Source organism: Penaeus vannamei, chromosome 33, assembly GCF_042767895.1.
Source record: "Penaeus vannamei isolate JL-2024 chromosome 33, ASM4276789v1, whole genome shotgun sequence".
Taxonomy (NCBI): Eukaryota; Metazoa; Arthropoda; class Malacostraca; order Decapoda; family Penaeidae; genus Penaeus; species Penaeus vannamei.
In genome coordinates, this window is record NC_091581.1 from 17,352,287 (window position 1) to 17,367,286 (window position 15,000).

Genomic DNA, 15,000 nt, shown 5'->3' on the forward strand with positions numbered 1-15,000 from the left:
ACATACTACGATGCTGCCGCCGCCACTAGTAACAACAAGGGCGTGGACCCAGTAGCTAAGGTGGTCGTGGGCGACCGGAGCTGGCTGGGAGGGCCTCGCGACGGGCGTGTGGGCGAGCGGCGGCCGGTTCTCCTACACACGTGCGCTCTCCGGCGGGACGCGCAAGAAGGCATCGTCATATGGCACGCCAGGCACACCACCTGCGTCCTCGGAGGGGACGCAGCCCGGAACGCGACCAGCACGCCCAGGAACACGATCAGGAACACGGCCACCTAGATCAGGTACACGACGAGGACTACGACCAAGAACGCGACCAGAAGCGCGCCGAGGAACACGGCTACAAGCATGACCAGGGGCACGACCAGACTATCTACATTCTCACATCAAGAAGGCGACAAAACACACACGCATTCGAAACAGGATATGGTAACACAACCATCAAAAGCAACATCTCTTGAAAAAAAGGAACAAACGATAAACAGCCGTTAAAACCGTTAAATCCCCGACCGCATCCTAAACAAACACGTATCTATACCAATCAAATCGACGGATTTTTTATCCCTGGCGTCACTCTCTGGATTGACACAAACAACAAAACAAAACAACCTCGAAAACCACGTTATGGCATCTCCTTATCAACCATCGACCGAAAGCCAAGCAGCTGTCAACCACATTCCCGACCAAAGGAAGCAAGAATCCATTCCTGCTTTGCCATATTGCAAGGAATTCGTTGATGACGCTTCGATGCACGAGCAAAGGGGAAGAAGGGGAAACATAACACCCTCTCTGGGCGTCGCCAAAGGGCACACTACTTTCGCACGCCGATAAAACACCCGAGAACGACCCTCACGCCCACGGGACGTCTCCCATAACCGCCGTTATACGCCCGCGCTTCGTTTCGCCTCAACCCATGTGGTATTTCCTCCTCGAACTACCCATAATAGCCTGTCCCTTCCCACCCACACCCCCTGCTCCTCCCTCTATACCCCTTGCCCATTCTCCCTCCACACCCCTTTCTCCTCCCTTCCCCCTCCTTAACCCTCTCCCGTCCCCTCTCCCCCGAAGGCCAAAAAAAACAGCCTTGCCGGCAATTAAAAACCGTCTCCGCGGCAGTTCCAGGGCCGGCATCTCCCTCGAAATAGCTCGCACGTACGCAATCTCGAGGAAAGTATTATGATCTGGGAATCCGGTTCCCCTACGCTGGACAGGGCGGTGCCTCCACAGCTATTGCTAGTTAAGAGGCACTAGTGAGATCTCGTACTATCGTGGGCGGGCACAGGGCGGCTGCCACTACCCCCTAGAGCTAGTGAAAGTGCGCAGTACACAGAATCTCCAAAGAAACCCAAGTATTTCGAGTCTTCCCGCATTATCTAAGTTTGCAGTGCCTACTACAGAAAGAAATATCTACCAATAGCTATCACTGCCCTGGTCCCGCATTGTACGACCACGGAGCAAAGGCCACTGTTGTTGCTAGCTGGGATACCACTGGTTGTGAGCTGAAACAGGTGCAAGTCTGGGGGCTGGAATAATCGCACTCAATTGTGTACAAACACGCCTTGTTCCCAACGTAAACAAGGGATAAACAACCCTCCATCAGAAATGGGTAGAGAAATTAAACATCACAACGGAATCTAGGCCTTTAAACGTATCATGAAAAAAAATCAATTAAAAAATTCCCATATCACAAAGCATGTAGTCATACAATATAAAATCATTCATTCTCATTCATACATATTTTCAAATAAATATAGGAATACAACACAACACCGAATACAAACACCGCGAGGACTTCCCACGCCTAAACCCAAGAATCACAACAATCAGCATTATAACCGACCAACAAAACTACGACGCAATCCATAAACCATTACCGTAAACCACAAACATCCTGAAAGAGACCATTATCATTCTACACTGAAACTCTAATAACCCATTCGAGGACGGAAACGAAAGGCAAAAGTCAACGGCACAAAACACGCACGAAGGAAACGGCCTCAAACGCTATCACATAGATAATCACGGCTGCAATCAAGATCAAAAAGCATCCTTGATATCCTGGCACCCCCTCCACTCCACCCCCTCCCCTCCCCTGTTCTTCCCTCCTGCATTTCTTTGAATCTATTGTCCTTCGAGGATTCGTACAATGTTAATCCTTCAGGTGCCAGTAGAAGGGGATTAAATAACCTTCTCGAGCGATTGAATACCATGTTACCGCTATTTCGACTGACTGATTTCTCTAGAATTTACGTTTTCGTTCTCCTGATAACATATACGCGTACGTTACGATACAAATGGCAGATATCAAAATACACTCAAAACAAGGCCTCAACCACTGCAAATATCTACAAACTACATTTCTCTAGATAGCTTTTGCCATAATCTGAAACACAGAAAAGAAAAATCAAAAACAAATATACTGCTCATGCACCGATGACCTTGCAACCGCCCCTCGCGCAACCCAGCTGATCAATTTAGGGACCGAGTCTCGCGGCGCCTGAAATTACCTGCTCGCCAGGTGGGCGTCCGTAATTAAAACACTCACACCTCGCCTCCACTTGACCCTAAGGCTCTCCCCGTTAATACACACTGCACAAAACACCTGCTTATTAACCCGCGCGTTTATGGAGACATCAAGGGACCTGTAGCTACGCATGACTCCAGTTCTGAAATCAACAATCCCTTTCTAGCTACACTGAAATCAACATTACGTCACACATAAATCTCATCCCACCACTAGAAAAAATAAAATCCTACTTTTTGATCAACAGAATCCTATCTAACGTGTCCCTTCATCTGCTAACGACCCACTGAACCTCGTCCTCCACTGCCTCTGCGCGTCACCCTTCTACTTCTACGATCAGCTTGGTGGTAGAAGAGAAATTTGCAAGGAATTAAATCTCTTCATTCTTTAAATCAAAACGAACCCTGTATACCATCTACAATAAAAGTAGAAGAAGAAAAATCGCTATCACCATTTTCCTTCACCCAGTTCAATCAGCGCATAAAAAAACAAGACCCACACTGCTTCAACCAACCAGACATCCTCAACCAAAAACCAACCAGCGACCTTAATATCTAAATATCTAAAGGCACCAACTACAGGCCCGCACAACCATGATCCAACCATAACTCAGGGTGACTACAAGGGTGAAAGGGCGCGGGCCACCCTCTCTATCACCCTGCAACCGTTTCCACCCTCTCGTTCCAGCGGCGACAAGACACGCTGCTTTCTAGTGCCGAGTCGCTCGTAACTCTTAATCTTGTTACAGGGATTGCTGGCCCTTCCTCGACAGACGCTAGGCAATTTTCTAAATATGAACAACAACCACATTATCCTACTGTTCATTTTCTAATCAAACATAACAAAAATCCCCTTTTAATCCCGTTTCTATTCCATTAAACTCATGATAACAAAAAGTATTCCCTCTACCTTTATCTTCCTTCAATAAACTCGAAAAAAGCTATAAACATTCTAAAAAAAACACTTCCCACACCCTTTACTGTCCTACTATAAACTCGAAACATCCATAAACACACCAGCTATACACCCAAAATCGCAGTATAACACCATGCGATCTTTGCAACGTGTGTAACAGTTAACTTCTCCTACAGCTTCTGTTGCACTGCGGGTCCAGCTGGTCAGGGGCCCTGCTGTCGCAACGTTCCCTTCGGCCCGGAGACAAAAAGGCGACGGCGGTTCACCGATTCGGTCTCGGTCTCATGTTTTGAACTAGAACCACACTTGAAGAAGAAGAAGAAGAAGAAGAAGAAGAAGAAGAAGAAGAAGAAGAAGAAGAAGAAGAAGAAGAAGAAGAAGAAGAAGAAGAAGAAGAAGAAGGAGGAGGAGGAGGAGGAGAAGGAGATGATGAAGAAAAAGAAAGAAAGAAGCCAAAGGAAAAGAAAATGGAGATGGAGAAGAAGAAAAGAGGATTGAGGTTCATCACCAACGAAAGAGGGAGAAAAGACGAGACAAATAAAGCGGACGGAATTGGAGAAAGGGATAAACTTAGTAAGAAGCAGGTTGGAGGGATAACAACAAAACGACAATAAAAAAACAAGAGAAGTAAAGAAACAATGTGATCGAGAAAGAAAACGGAGAGAGAAAAGAAAACGAGATTGAAGAGAGACCGGGAGCGAGTATACTTTCATAGCATTTTAAATAATCCACATCACCCCCCCCCACCCCTCTTTCCGTTAGTCGACTAGGTTACAGATTACATTGGGGTAAGTTGGGTTAGTTGATGAAAATACTGAATCCAGTCAAGACATCACGATTCGTAATAACGGGGTCGAGTCGTTTCCTCGTTTTGGTTTCGCAAAAAAGTCTACTCTTGTTCTAAGCTAACATAACCTAACTAACCGAACTCCCCCCCCCCTTATCTTATCTTGGGTAAAATACATTAGCACTCCAACAGATTATCCAAACTACGCAAAATAACCTCGCAAACAGAGCGACTGAAATCACAACACCGCGGACCTCTGAGACTGCCTTGGGTCTGCTCTCGATACAGACTGACACTTCCTCATTGTTAGTCTCTCGTCTCGAGTGCTGCCTTGGCTGTCTCTTTCTCTTACACTCTTTCTCTTTCTCTTTCTTTCTTTCTTTCTTTCTTTCTTTCTTTCTTTCTTTCTTTCTTTCTTTCTTTCTTTCTTTCTTTCTTTCTTTCTTTCTTTCTTTCTTTCTTTCTTTCTTTCTTTCTTTCTTTCTTTCTTTCTTTCTCTCTCTCTCTCTCTCTCTCTCTCTCTCTCTCTCTCTCCTTATCGGGGCGGAGATCACTTTCACCCTCGTATGCTTTCATTTCCACTTTCTGGTGCGTGTAGTGTATGCTTCTCACCAAATGTTTTTTTTATCATCATTGTTACATACTGTTTCTGTATCTGCAATTTTACATATTTCATTATGCTGACAAAAAAAATTGTAATCTTGAAAAAATCACACTTGAAAATAATCATGCGTGTACAAAGGTGAAACGGTATCCGTCATAATATAACCAATAATAACAATAACGAAAAAATAATAATAGTAATAATAATCATCATCATCATCAATAATATTAGTAAGGTTGAGACGGAGTTGTTATGTGCTGCACAGGAACAGGCGATCAGAACAAATTATGCAAAACACCAAATTCATATAAATATTTGACAAATCCCTTTGCAGAACGTGTAGAAAGAGAAGAGAAAGTATGCAACGCATAATAAGTGACTGTGAGAAATTATCTTAGTAAGAATACAAGAGACGCCATGATAATGTAGCAAAGGAAATTCATTGGAAACTGTAAGAAAATGCATTAGAACATATGGAATGATGGTATGAACAGGACCCAGAAGGAGCGGCAGAGAATAATGTAAAATTGCTGTGGGATATGAATATACAATGCGGCAATGTGATAGACGCAAGATCAGACATTGTTGTTATTGATAGGGAAAAAAGTGGTATAAGCGTAGATATTACAGTGCCTGCCGATGGAAGAGTACATGAAACGGAAAGAGAAAAGGTGGAAAAATACCAAATACCAGGACTTGCGGAGGGAAATTGGAAGACTGTGGTTGCAGATGCCCTTTGAAGTATGACAAAAGAATTTGACAGATGGATTAAAAAATCGGGGTTGCCGGGCGATGTCGGAGCTGTGCAAAACACCGTCTTGTTAGGAACTGCAAGGATCCCGAGGAAGGTGTTCGAGAGATTTCCTGTTAGCCCTTGGTCATTTGATGTGACCCGCCTAACAGGAGTAAGACGGCAATTCCAACAGCCAAAGCATAAGATGATAATGATGATGATAACAACAATGCACCTTAATATTTCAAGTGAAAGTAATACCGAAGTGGATTTCGGCTATGCCATCTGACATGAAATCCGATTTGAATCAAAACGTCACGATCTACTTTTACTCTCTCGTCGTGTTCCATCTCCCCATCACGGCCTACTAACACATCCATTTCCTCCTTCCCAACGACTTCCTCATTCCCCTCCCCTCCCCCTCCCCTTCCTCCTCCCCAACGACTTCCCCATTCCCCTCCCCTTCCTCCCCCCAAGGACCTCCAACACCCCTCACCTCCCTACCTAAATCGAAATCCCAAGCACACCCACACTCCCCAAACGTTTGTCTAGTGGTAATAAATAACAAATAATTAGGCGTTTCCAAGCATTTACGCGCATTTGCCTAATAGCGTCTTTCCCCGACGAGTAATAAGAAATGAGGGATGAGGGATGCCCGGGGCGGAGATGAGGCGGAGATTTTCCTTCACCTTCCGTAATGAAGCGAGGGGGGGGGGCGTTATGGGGAGGGGGAGGGGAGGGGGGGCAGACACATCCAGGAAGTGAGAGACTCGCAAATAATTTCTTGGCTACTGTCCTGCGACGCATCTACTCTCCACGTTTCGTTTTATTTCTGCGTTTGTGTCTGTGTTTGTGTTTGCAGAGCCCGGCGAATCGACGATTTCTTGGTGTTAATAAAAGAAAATCACTTTTTTCTCGAATTATACTTGGCAGCCTAGGCACAGAGAAAGGGACGGAGAGAGAGAGAGAGAGAGAGAGAGAGAGAGCGAGAGAGAGAGAGAGAGAGAGAGAGAGAGAGAGAGAGAGAGAGAGAGAGAGAGAGAGAGAGAGAGAGAAAGAAAGAGAGAGAGAAAGAGAGAGAGAGAGAGGCAGAGAGAGAGAGAGAGGCAGAGAGCGAGAGAGAGAAAGAGAGTCATAAAACTCCTCCTAACTCTTTGGCCTCCCTGAAAGCTGCCTCCCGACATAATCCCAAAAGTTATGAACATCTCCTCTCCCCCCCCCCCCATCCGTCCCCATACCCTCCTCCTCCCAGTTCTTCTCCTTCTCCTTCCCGTACTCCTTCCCAACCCCCTTCTTCATCTCCATCTCCTCTAACAGCTTACCTCTTCCCCTCCCGTCCCCTCCTCTCCTCTCCTATCCTCTCCTCCTCTCACTCCCTCCCTTTCCTCTCTCCCCAACCCCTCCTATCCTCCCCCTCCCTACCTTCCCCTCCTCTCCACTCCCCTCCCCCTACTATCTTCTCCTCCCCAACCCCTCCCCAGCAGCAACCCCCGCGCCCAACCCTGTGTAATGGGCGGCCAGCTTAAGCCGCGGCGGTCAGTCAGCAGGCCGAGTGAGGAGGGAAGGGGGAGGGGGGTGAAGAGGGGAGGGAGGGGAGAGAATCGCCGTGTAATAACCGTTAACATTGTTAGCGGGGCGAGAGCGTGTTATTACGGGACCCCCAACGACAAGCTCAACTACGCGCGCCACTATACATGCAAATTAACAAGCCATCAACGGGAAGGAAGGTGAGAGGGAGGGAGGAAAGGGAAGATGGAAGGAGGGAGAGAGGGGAGAGAGAGAGAGACAAAGAGAGAGAGAGAGAGAGAGAGAGAGAGAGAGAGAGAGAGAGAGAGAGAGAGAGAGAGAGAGAGAGAGAGAGAGAGAGAGAGAGAGAGAGAGAGAGAGAGAGCGCCTTGGGTAATCACTCCGTGCTCCCCGCCCACCATTACCTCACCTCCTCCCCGCCCCGAACCATGCCTCCGTACCCGCCCACATCAACGCCCTCCTGCACGGCCCACACGCCCATTACGAGCCTATTTTCCGCACCGTCCAGTGGCTGAACTACACAGCCGTTCAGTTATCATGCGCTTGCTTATTCTTCTCCGTGTATCAAATTATCTTTTTTACTTCTCTCATTTTATCCTGTCCATGTATATTTTCTCTCTCTCACTTCTTTCTTCGTAAACCACTGAGTTCTTTCTCTCCTTGCGCTTATGCCTCTCATCGTATCCTCCCATTCCTTTTTTTTATCTCATCATCTCTTTCTCCTCTTGTCACTTCTATCCCTTCCAATTCTCTCATTCTCCACCTCCACCTACCCGTCCCCCATCCCCTCCCCCTCCCCCCTCCTTCATCTTCTTCATCCTCCCCTCCCCACTCCTTCTTTCTCCTCCCCCCTCCCCCCTCCCCCTCCACCTCCTCCTTCCCCCCTCTCCCCCACTCCTCCTTACCCCACCTTCCTCAACCTCCTCCCCCGCCCACGAACTCCGCCCAGGGCAGAAGGAGGCTGTCGACGCCGCTGCCCCGCCCTGACCGCCCGTCCTATCTGGCGCGTCATCGGGCGGGCGCTCCGATAACTCCGCGCCCGGGCCTCCGCCGACGAAGCCCGGGCGCCCTAAATCACAGGCCCTTCGCCCGGACCGCGTCGGAGGCTGGATATCGGAGGAATCGCGCGGGAATCATTAAATCCAGTTTTCAAGAGGAAAAAATTGACGAAGAAGCAATAATAATAATAAGATGATGAAACAGAAGAAGCAGAACAAGAACAAGAACAAGAAGAAAAGAAAAAGAGTAATAGTAGAAGAAGAGGGAGGAGAAAACTACTACTACTACTACTAATAGTAAGACTTCTAATAAATATGATAATAATAATACGAACAAAAACAAAAAAAGAAACTAAAAAAGAAACGAAAATTTAAAAAACTTAATCATCTTTACAACCCAGAGGTGCAATCGCCTCATCATCTATAAAAAAAAAAAAAAACTCCCCTCCCCATCCACGCATCCCAAACCCCAACCCGAGAGAGAAAAGGTCAAAGACATCCGCCCCTGGCTTTGATGGCCCCCGTCGCCCTGCTTGCGCCCCCGAGCTGTGGCCTTCACGCTGATTGCAGCGGCGCCACACATCTTGCAGGCTGATCGTTGCAATTGATGTCATTTCTCTCCAGATGCAGACACGCGTGTGATCTCGCGCCACGCACCTACCCGCGCTTGTTCTTCGGTGCGGATAGGTACTTCTTTCATAAGGATGGGTGTTTCTAAGTGGGTATTGACAGGTTATTTCTAAGCGGGTATGTACTTCTCTTAGGCGGACATGTGTTTCTAAGGTGGTGTGTACTTCCAAGCGGATAGGTATTTCTATGTGGATATGTATTTCTTGTATGCGGACAGGTGTTTCCATGAGGGTATGCACTTCTCAGTGGATATGTATTTTACAAGGGGGTGTACCTCTATGCGGGTATATACGTCTATGCGGACAGGTACTTCCATGCGGACAGATACTATTTTATGCAGGTATCCACCTTTATACGATCAGGTACTACAAGGACAGATGCACACGCAACCGAAATGGCATAATACCAACATGAAAAAGGCAAAACTCTCATTATCACAAAATGACAACGAGATGACACGGGGGAAATAATGACCCAAGTTGATGACCGATGACGTGACTCTGAAGGGAATGGCGGGATGACTCTATTCTTGGAACACGGGTCGAATGTGGACCTGCCGGGATGACTTTCCATTTTTTTTTTTTTTTTATCTAAAACAAGCATATGAACACGCACGCACGCACACACGCACAAACACACACACATACAAACAATCACACACACAAACCCTCAAACACACACTCAAACAAACAACACGCATTCAGAATCCAAACAGCACGTGCAGCTCAAGATCCTCCCTGAAAATCCACAAAAAATCCCGCTCATTCACCACAAGAACGATTCTCTCCCGAAAATTTTCCCAGCCATGATTTTCAAAATTCGTAAATAAATAAATATATAAGTAGATAAGTAAGCAAACAAATACATAAATAAATATGTAAATAAATATATAAATAAATGAGTTAATAAATACATATATAAGTAAATAAATAAATAAATAATAAACAAATAAATAAATACGAAAAAACAAAATATACAAATAAACAATCAATCATCCAAACAAACAAACAAACAAATAGACGAAAAATGCTAATCCAAAAAAACGCTTTCCTTTACACAGGCCGCCCACATTAAGAGAAAATCCCGAAGCACTTACGCATGCCCTCCCCGCCCACGTCGACCCTAGGCCTCTTCAAAAGTGAAAAGAACAGTGAACGGACGAACAGGCGAACGGACGAACGGGCGAATGGACGAACAGACGAACGGGCGAATGGACGAACAGACGAACGGGCGAATGGACGAACGGACGAATGGACGAACAGACGAATGGACGAACAGACGAACGGACGAACAGGCGAACGGACGAACAGACGAACGGGCGAATGGACGAACGGACGAATGGACGAACGGGCGAATGGACGAACAGACGAACGGACGAATGGACGAACAGACGAACGGACGAACAGACGAACGGGCGAATGGACGAACGGACGAATGGACGAACAGACGAATGGACGAACAGACGAACGGACGAACAGGCGAACGGACGAACAGACGAACGGGCGAATGGACGAACGGACGAATGGACGAACGGGCGAATGGACGAACAGACGAACGGACGAATGGACGAACAGACGAACGGACGAACAGACGAACGGGCGAATGGACGAACAGACGAACGGACGAACAGACGAACGGGCGAATGGACGAACAGACGAACGGGCGAATGGACGAACAGACGAACGGACGAATGGACGAACGGGCGAATGGACGAACAGACGAACGGACGAATGGACGAACAGACGAACGGACGAACAGACGAACGGGCGAATGGACGAACAGACGAACGGGCGAATGGACGAACGGACGAATGGACGAACAGACGAACGGACGAATAGACGAACGGACGAATGGACGAACAGACGAACGGACGAATGGACGAACAGACGAACGGACGAATGGACGAACAGACGAATGGACGAACAGACGAACGGGCGAATGGACGAACAGACGAACGGGCGAATGGACGAACAGACGAACGGACGAATGGACGAACGGGCGAATGGACGAACAGACGAACAGACGAACGGACGAATGGACGAACAGACGAACGGACGAATGGACGAACAGACGAATGGACGAACAGACGAACGGGCGAATGGACGAACAGACGAACGGACGAATGGACGAACGGGCGAATGGACGAACAGACGAACAGACGAACGGACGAATGGACGAACAGACGAACGGACGAATGGACGAACAGACGAATGGACGAACAGACGAATGGACGAACAGACGAACGGGCGAATGGACGAACAGACGAACGGGCGAATGGACGAACAGACGAACGGACGAATGGACGAACGGGCGAATGGACGAACAGACGAACGGACGAATGGACGAACGGGCGAATGGACGAACAGACGAACAGACGAACGGACGAATGGACGAACAGACGAACGGGCGAATGGACGAACAGACGAACGGACGAACAGACGAACGGGCGAACGGACGAAGGCGGGTTAGTCACTTTCACCGCGCAAGCAGACGAGAAGGAGAATCGTAATGAACAAGGAAGAGTGGCGTAATAATAAAGAGGCGGGACGTCATAGAAAATGAAGAGGAGAAAAAAGAGAAAGTGCAGAATGATATGGAAGGAGAAGGAGGAAAATAAATCTAAAAAAAGAGGATGTACGAAGTAGAATAAACGAAGTAAAGAGAAAGAGCAATATGATCTGGAAAGAGGGAAATGACCTAAAAAAGAGGATGTATGAAATAGAATAAATGAAGAGATAAATACGGGAGGAAAAGGTCGCGAAAGGACAGATAAATAATTGAAAACAAAACAAGCGAAGGGCGCCATTCCCTTGGGATTAAAATGCCTGCTGACCAAGGAATCGAAACAAACAATAGAAATTAAACGAAGCAGAAGATAAAAAAAAAATAACACCCATTTAGGCCTTTCCAAACAATCCTAAAAAAGAACAAGAAAAAAACGGGTAGCCACTTACTCCAGAGAAAAAAAAATCAGGAAAGACAGATTCTGGCAGGAGCTGTACAGAGCATAGAACTCGAGAGGGAGAAAGGAAGAAACCGTTTATCGCCTCTTATTAGCCTTGCAATTAAGATTTCTCCACCGTATCTTGCAGGATGACGGTGCCCGGTGGGTATTGCGTGGCCGAGAAAGAAGGAGGTTGGGCATACAACTCGCAAGCACATTCGGACGATGACCCAATAAGACATAATGAGAGAGACAAACAGATAAATATTAAACAAGGGAAAATAATACAGACGCAGACACACACACACTTACGTGCACGCAGGCACACACTTACAGATATATTGCAAAAGAGGGAATGCATCTTAGTTGCTACTATCTACAACCTTCCTCTATATTCTTCATATTATTACTGACGATGGAATCTCGACAAACCTACAAGTAATAATAACCCTCCCCCCACTCCCTGGCGTCTAAACAAACTCGGAAATACAGAAAATACAGCCGTTGAATACAAGATGTTGTAATGGTGACGTAAAAAAAGAAAGGAATGCACCTTCCTCCTGAGCATTTCCTTGGGCGGCGAGGAGACGACTCTCATGCCGGGACAAGTTACGCAAGACGGGTAACATCATATGGGTGGAACGGGTGAGCGGAGGGTGTTCGGGTGTGTGTGTACTTGTCGCGTCGGGGATATGTCAAGTGGACATTCCAGGCCTTCTGAGCACCTTCTTCCCGCTCCGAAAAAGAGCGGGAAGAAGAAAAAGACAACAAAAGAAAACAAAAACTGGATGCCCTTTCACCTCCCCTAGTACGTGTAAAAAAGGTACTTTCTGTTACATTACTCTCCAACCTTTCCTCGCTGCCATCCACGCCTAACGTCTCGCCTTTTTTCTCCCCAACCAGCCGCTACGCCCTCTCCTCCTCCCTCTTGCAATCCCTCACGCCCTAGCCTCCCTCCACCCACTTCCCGCCGCCCTTGGAGCCCGCCTTCGACCCACGACACACACCCGCCCCGAAACCCCACGCGTCGGCCGCCAGCCACCTCCCCTCCGCCGCGCACAGTCGCAACCACAGCGCTCCCCCTTCACGCATTGCCGTGCGGCGGCCCCCGCTCTCCCTCCTCCCTCAAGAGCCACTTCAACCTTCTATCTCTACATCCTGTTTTCCCAATAAAAGCGGATAACACGGCGCTTCATTCCGACGCGAAACCCGACGCCGTTCGCTCCCCGAGTCCGTCTAAATCCTATTTTCTCCCACAAGGACCTGCCGTGCCGCGCCGCTGGCTCTGTTGAACCGGCCTCTGTCCCTCCCTCTCTGAAATCACCTGGATGAGACAGCCACTGTGCCCGCCCACCCAGGGAAGGAGCTACATACATAAAATCCTTTCTACAAATCCCTGTCTGTAAGAGACGGATGATTTTCCTCAATACAATTATCCTTTACGGATGACACGGCGCGGACGAACCCTTCCCGGAAACGGCCTAATGAAGACGGAACTCGGCCGCCGTGTTCCCCAAAAGAACATCTAACCCGCACTTCATATCAGATAACAAATGAATGAACCCGACGCCTCGGCCAGAGCAAGGGATCCACCCAGGCCTCCCAACCCCTCTCCAACCCTTCAACTCCCACCCACCCCCGATCCCTCACCTCCCCTTCTCCGCCCAACCTCCCTTCCCTTCCTCGTTCCTTGTCTTCCCTGCCCCCCCCCCCCTCGTCCCGCTGCCACCCCAACCCGGAGAGCCGACCGCTACACCCGACTGCGGCCTCTCAAGGGAGAAAAAAGGAATCCATTATATATTCCCAATTACTTTTGACTTAATTAAAGGTACCTGCACTTCCCTTTTTATCGCCATTGTGCGCACATTTTGCAAAGAATGACCATGATTTGCAGTGATTTCTACTCTCCCTAGGACGTCACTCAGCTAAGTTTAAATTCCCTTCCCCATGCCTCACAGACCCCGAATTAAAGCATTTCACGACTCTCCAAAAGCAAGCAGGAGCGTCTGAGGACCTTTCAAGCGCCGGAGTTACAAAGAGACCCCACAGCAGACCACGCAAACACAGCCCACAAAGGGGGACTAATCCTCCAGTGCGTCCACGCCCCCAGTCAAACATCCCCAGGGACCCGGTCTGTGCCCCCGGGATCGCAATAAAGCCTCAGACCTGCATGTTGAAGGACCACGCTTTGACGCTTCCACAACATAGCCCCCCGCTCGTTCGTCCCGAAGACCCTATGAAATTTCGCATTGTAATTTTCCACTCTTTATGCGAATGGTATGAATGGGGGGCTGGTATGGGCGCGGAGGCTACCACCTTTCCTTGTAGCAGCAGCGTCCGGTGGTCAACGGTGGGCCAGTTTTGGTTAACACCTGTAGTTCAAGGTTAAAGTTGGTGGGGCGAGATGACTCACCCTCATGGACATCCGCCGCTCTCCACTCCACCCACTGGGAGAGTCTGTCCCTGGAAATCCTTCACTCTGATTCTCGACGCAATGGCTATTCTCACGCAGAAGCGCTCTTGGTCGAGATTCGAAACAACCTTTACCCAATCACCCGTTGGTTCACTCGCCGTCCCACTCAGTCATTTCACTTCCTCATTCACTCCGCCTACAGATTCTCTCAACTCAACTATCTGTCCTCATTCACATTCAGTCATTCAATCTCTCAATTATTTATCCACCTACACACTCGCTAGTTCACTCACTCACTCACCACAGCATTGTCCAGTTCCTGAATCTTCTCCTGCAGGATCTGGGTGAGGTCCTTATAGCTCTTTCCGTTCTCCTTCCGAGCGTGCGCGATGGCCAGGCGGCGAAGGGCGTCGGTGCCCGCGTGGGGCGAAGCAGGGGCGCGCTCCGCCACCACGGGGCCTCCGGCACTGGGCTCCGGCGTGAGGCTCTCCAGTGCCATGTAGGCCTGCGCCAGGAGCTCGTCCACGCGCGAGTCCGAGGAGACGCGCGCCAGCTTGTTGTGCAGCTGCTGCGTCAGGAGGTCGTCATTGAGGATTTTCTTCTCGCCCGCAGGCAGGAGACCCTCGCCCTTGCCCTTGCCGCTCCTCAGCCCTACGCTGCTCCGGGCGCGCTCCACGCCGTCGCTGGCGCTCTTGTTCAAGGGCGTCGGCTTGATCTTGCCGCGCCCTCCGCCACCGCCGCCGCAGAAGACCGCGGAGGGGCGGGCGTAAGGCGTCTTGGCATTCCTCTTGATGGAGGGCGTCCTGGCGGGCAGGAGCTGCGCGCCGCTGTTCTTGGGAGACAGGTGCTTCCTGGGCGTGGACGAGGGCGTCGGCGAAGGCGTGGACCCCGGGGACGTCTCGGGAGAGGACGAGAGCTCGCTCGAGGC

General features: G+C 48.9%; 2 protein-coding genes across 3 annotated transcripts in view; both read right to left on the reverse strand.

Annotated features, from left to right (window-relative positions):
• LOC113804106 (Myosin heavy chain-like) overlaps positions 1 to 15,000 on the reverse strand; it is a 408,590-nt gene that overhangs the window by 288,383 nt on the left and 105,207 nt on the right. The window lies entirely within an intron of this gene.
• The window catches only part of LOC138867993 (uncharacterized), a 64,570-nt gene that overhangs the window by 48,659 nt on the left and 911 nt on the right, over positions 1 to 15,000 (reverse strand). The window contains exon 1 of the mRNA XM_070145431.1: positions 14,374 to 15,000. This exon is cut by the window's right edge and continues 911 nt beyond it. Coding sequence (XP_070001532.1) covers positions 14,374 to 15,000 — 627 coding nt within the window. The remainder of the gene's footprint in view (positions 1 to 14,373) is intronic.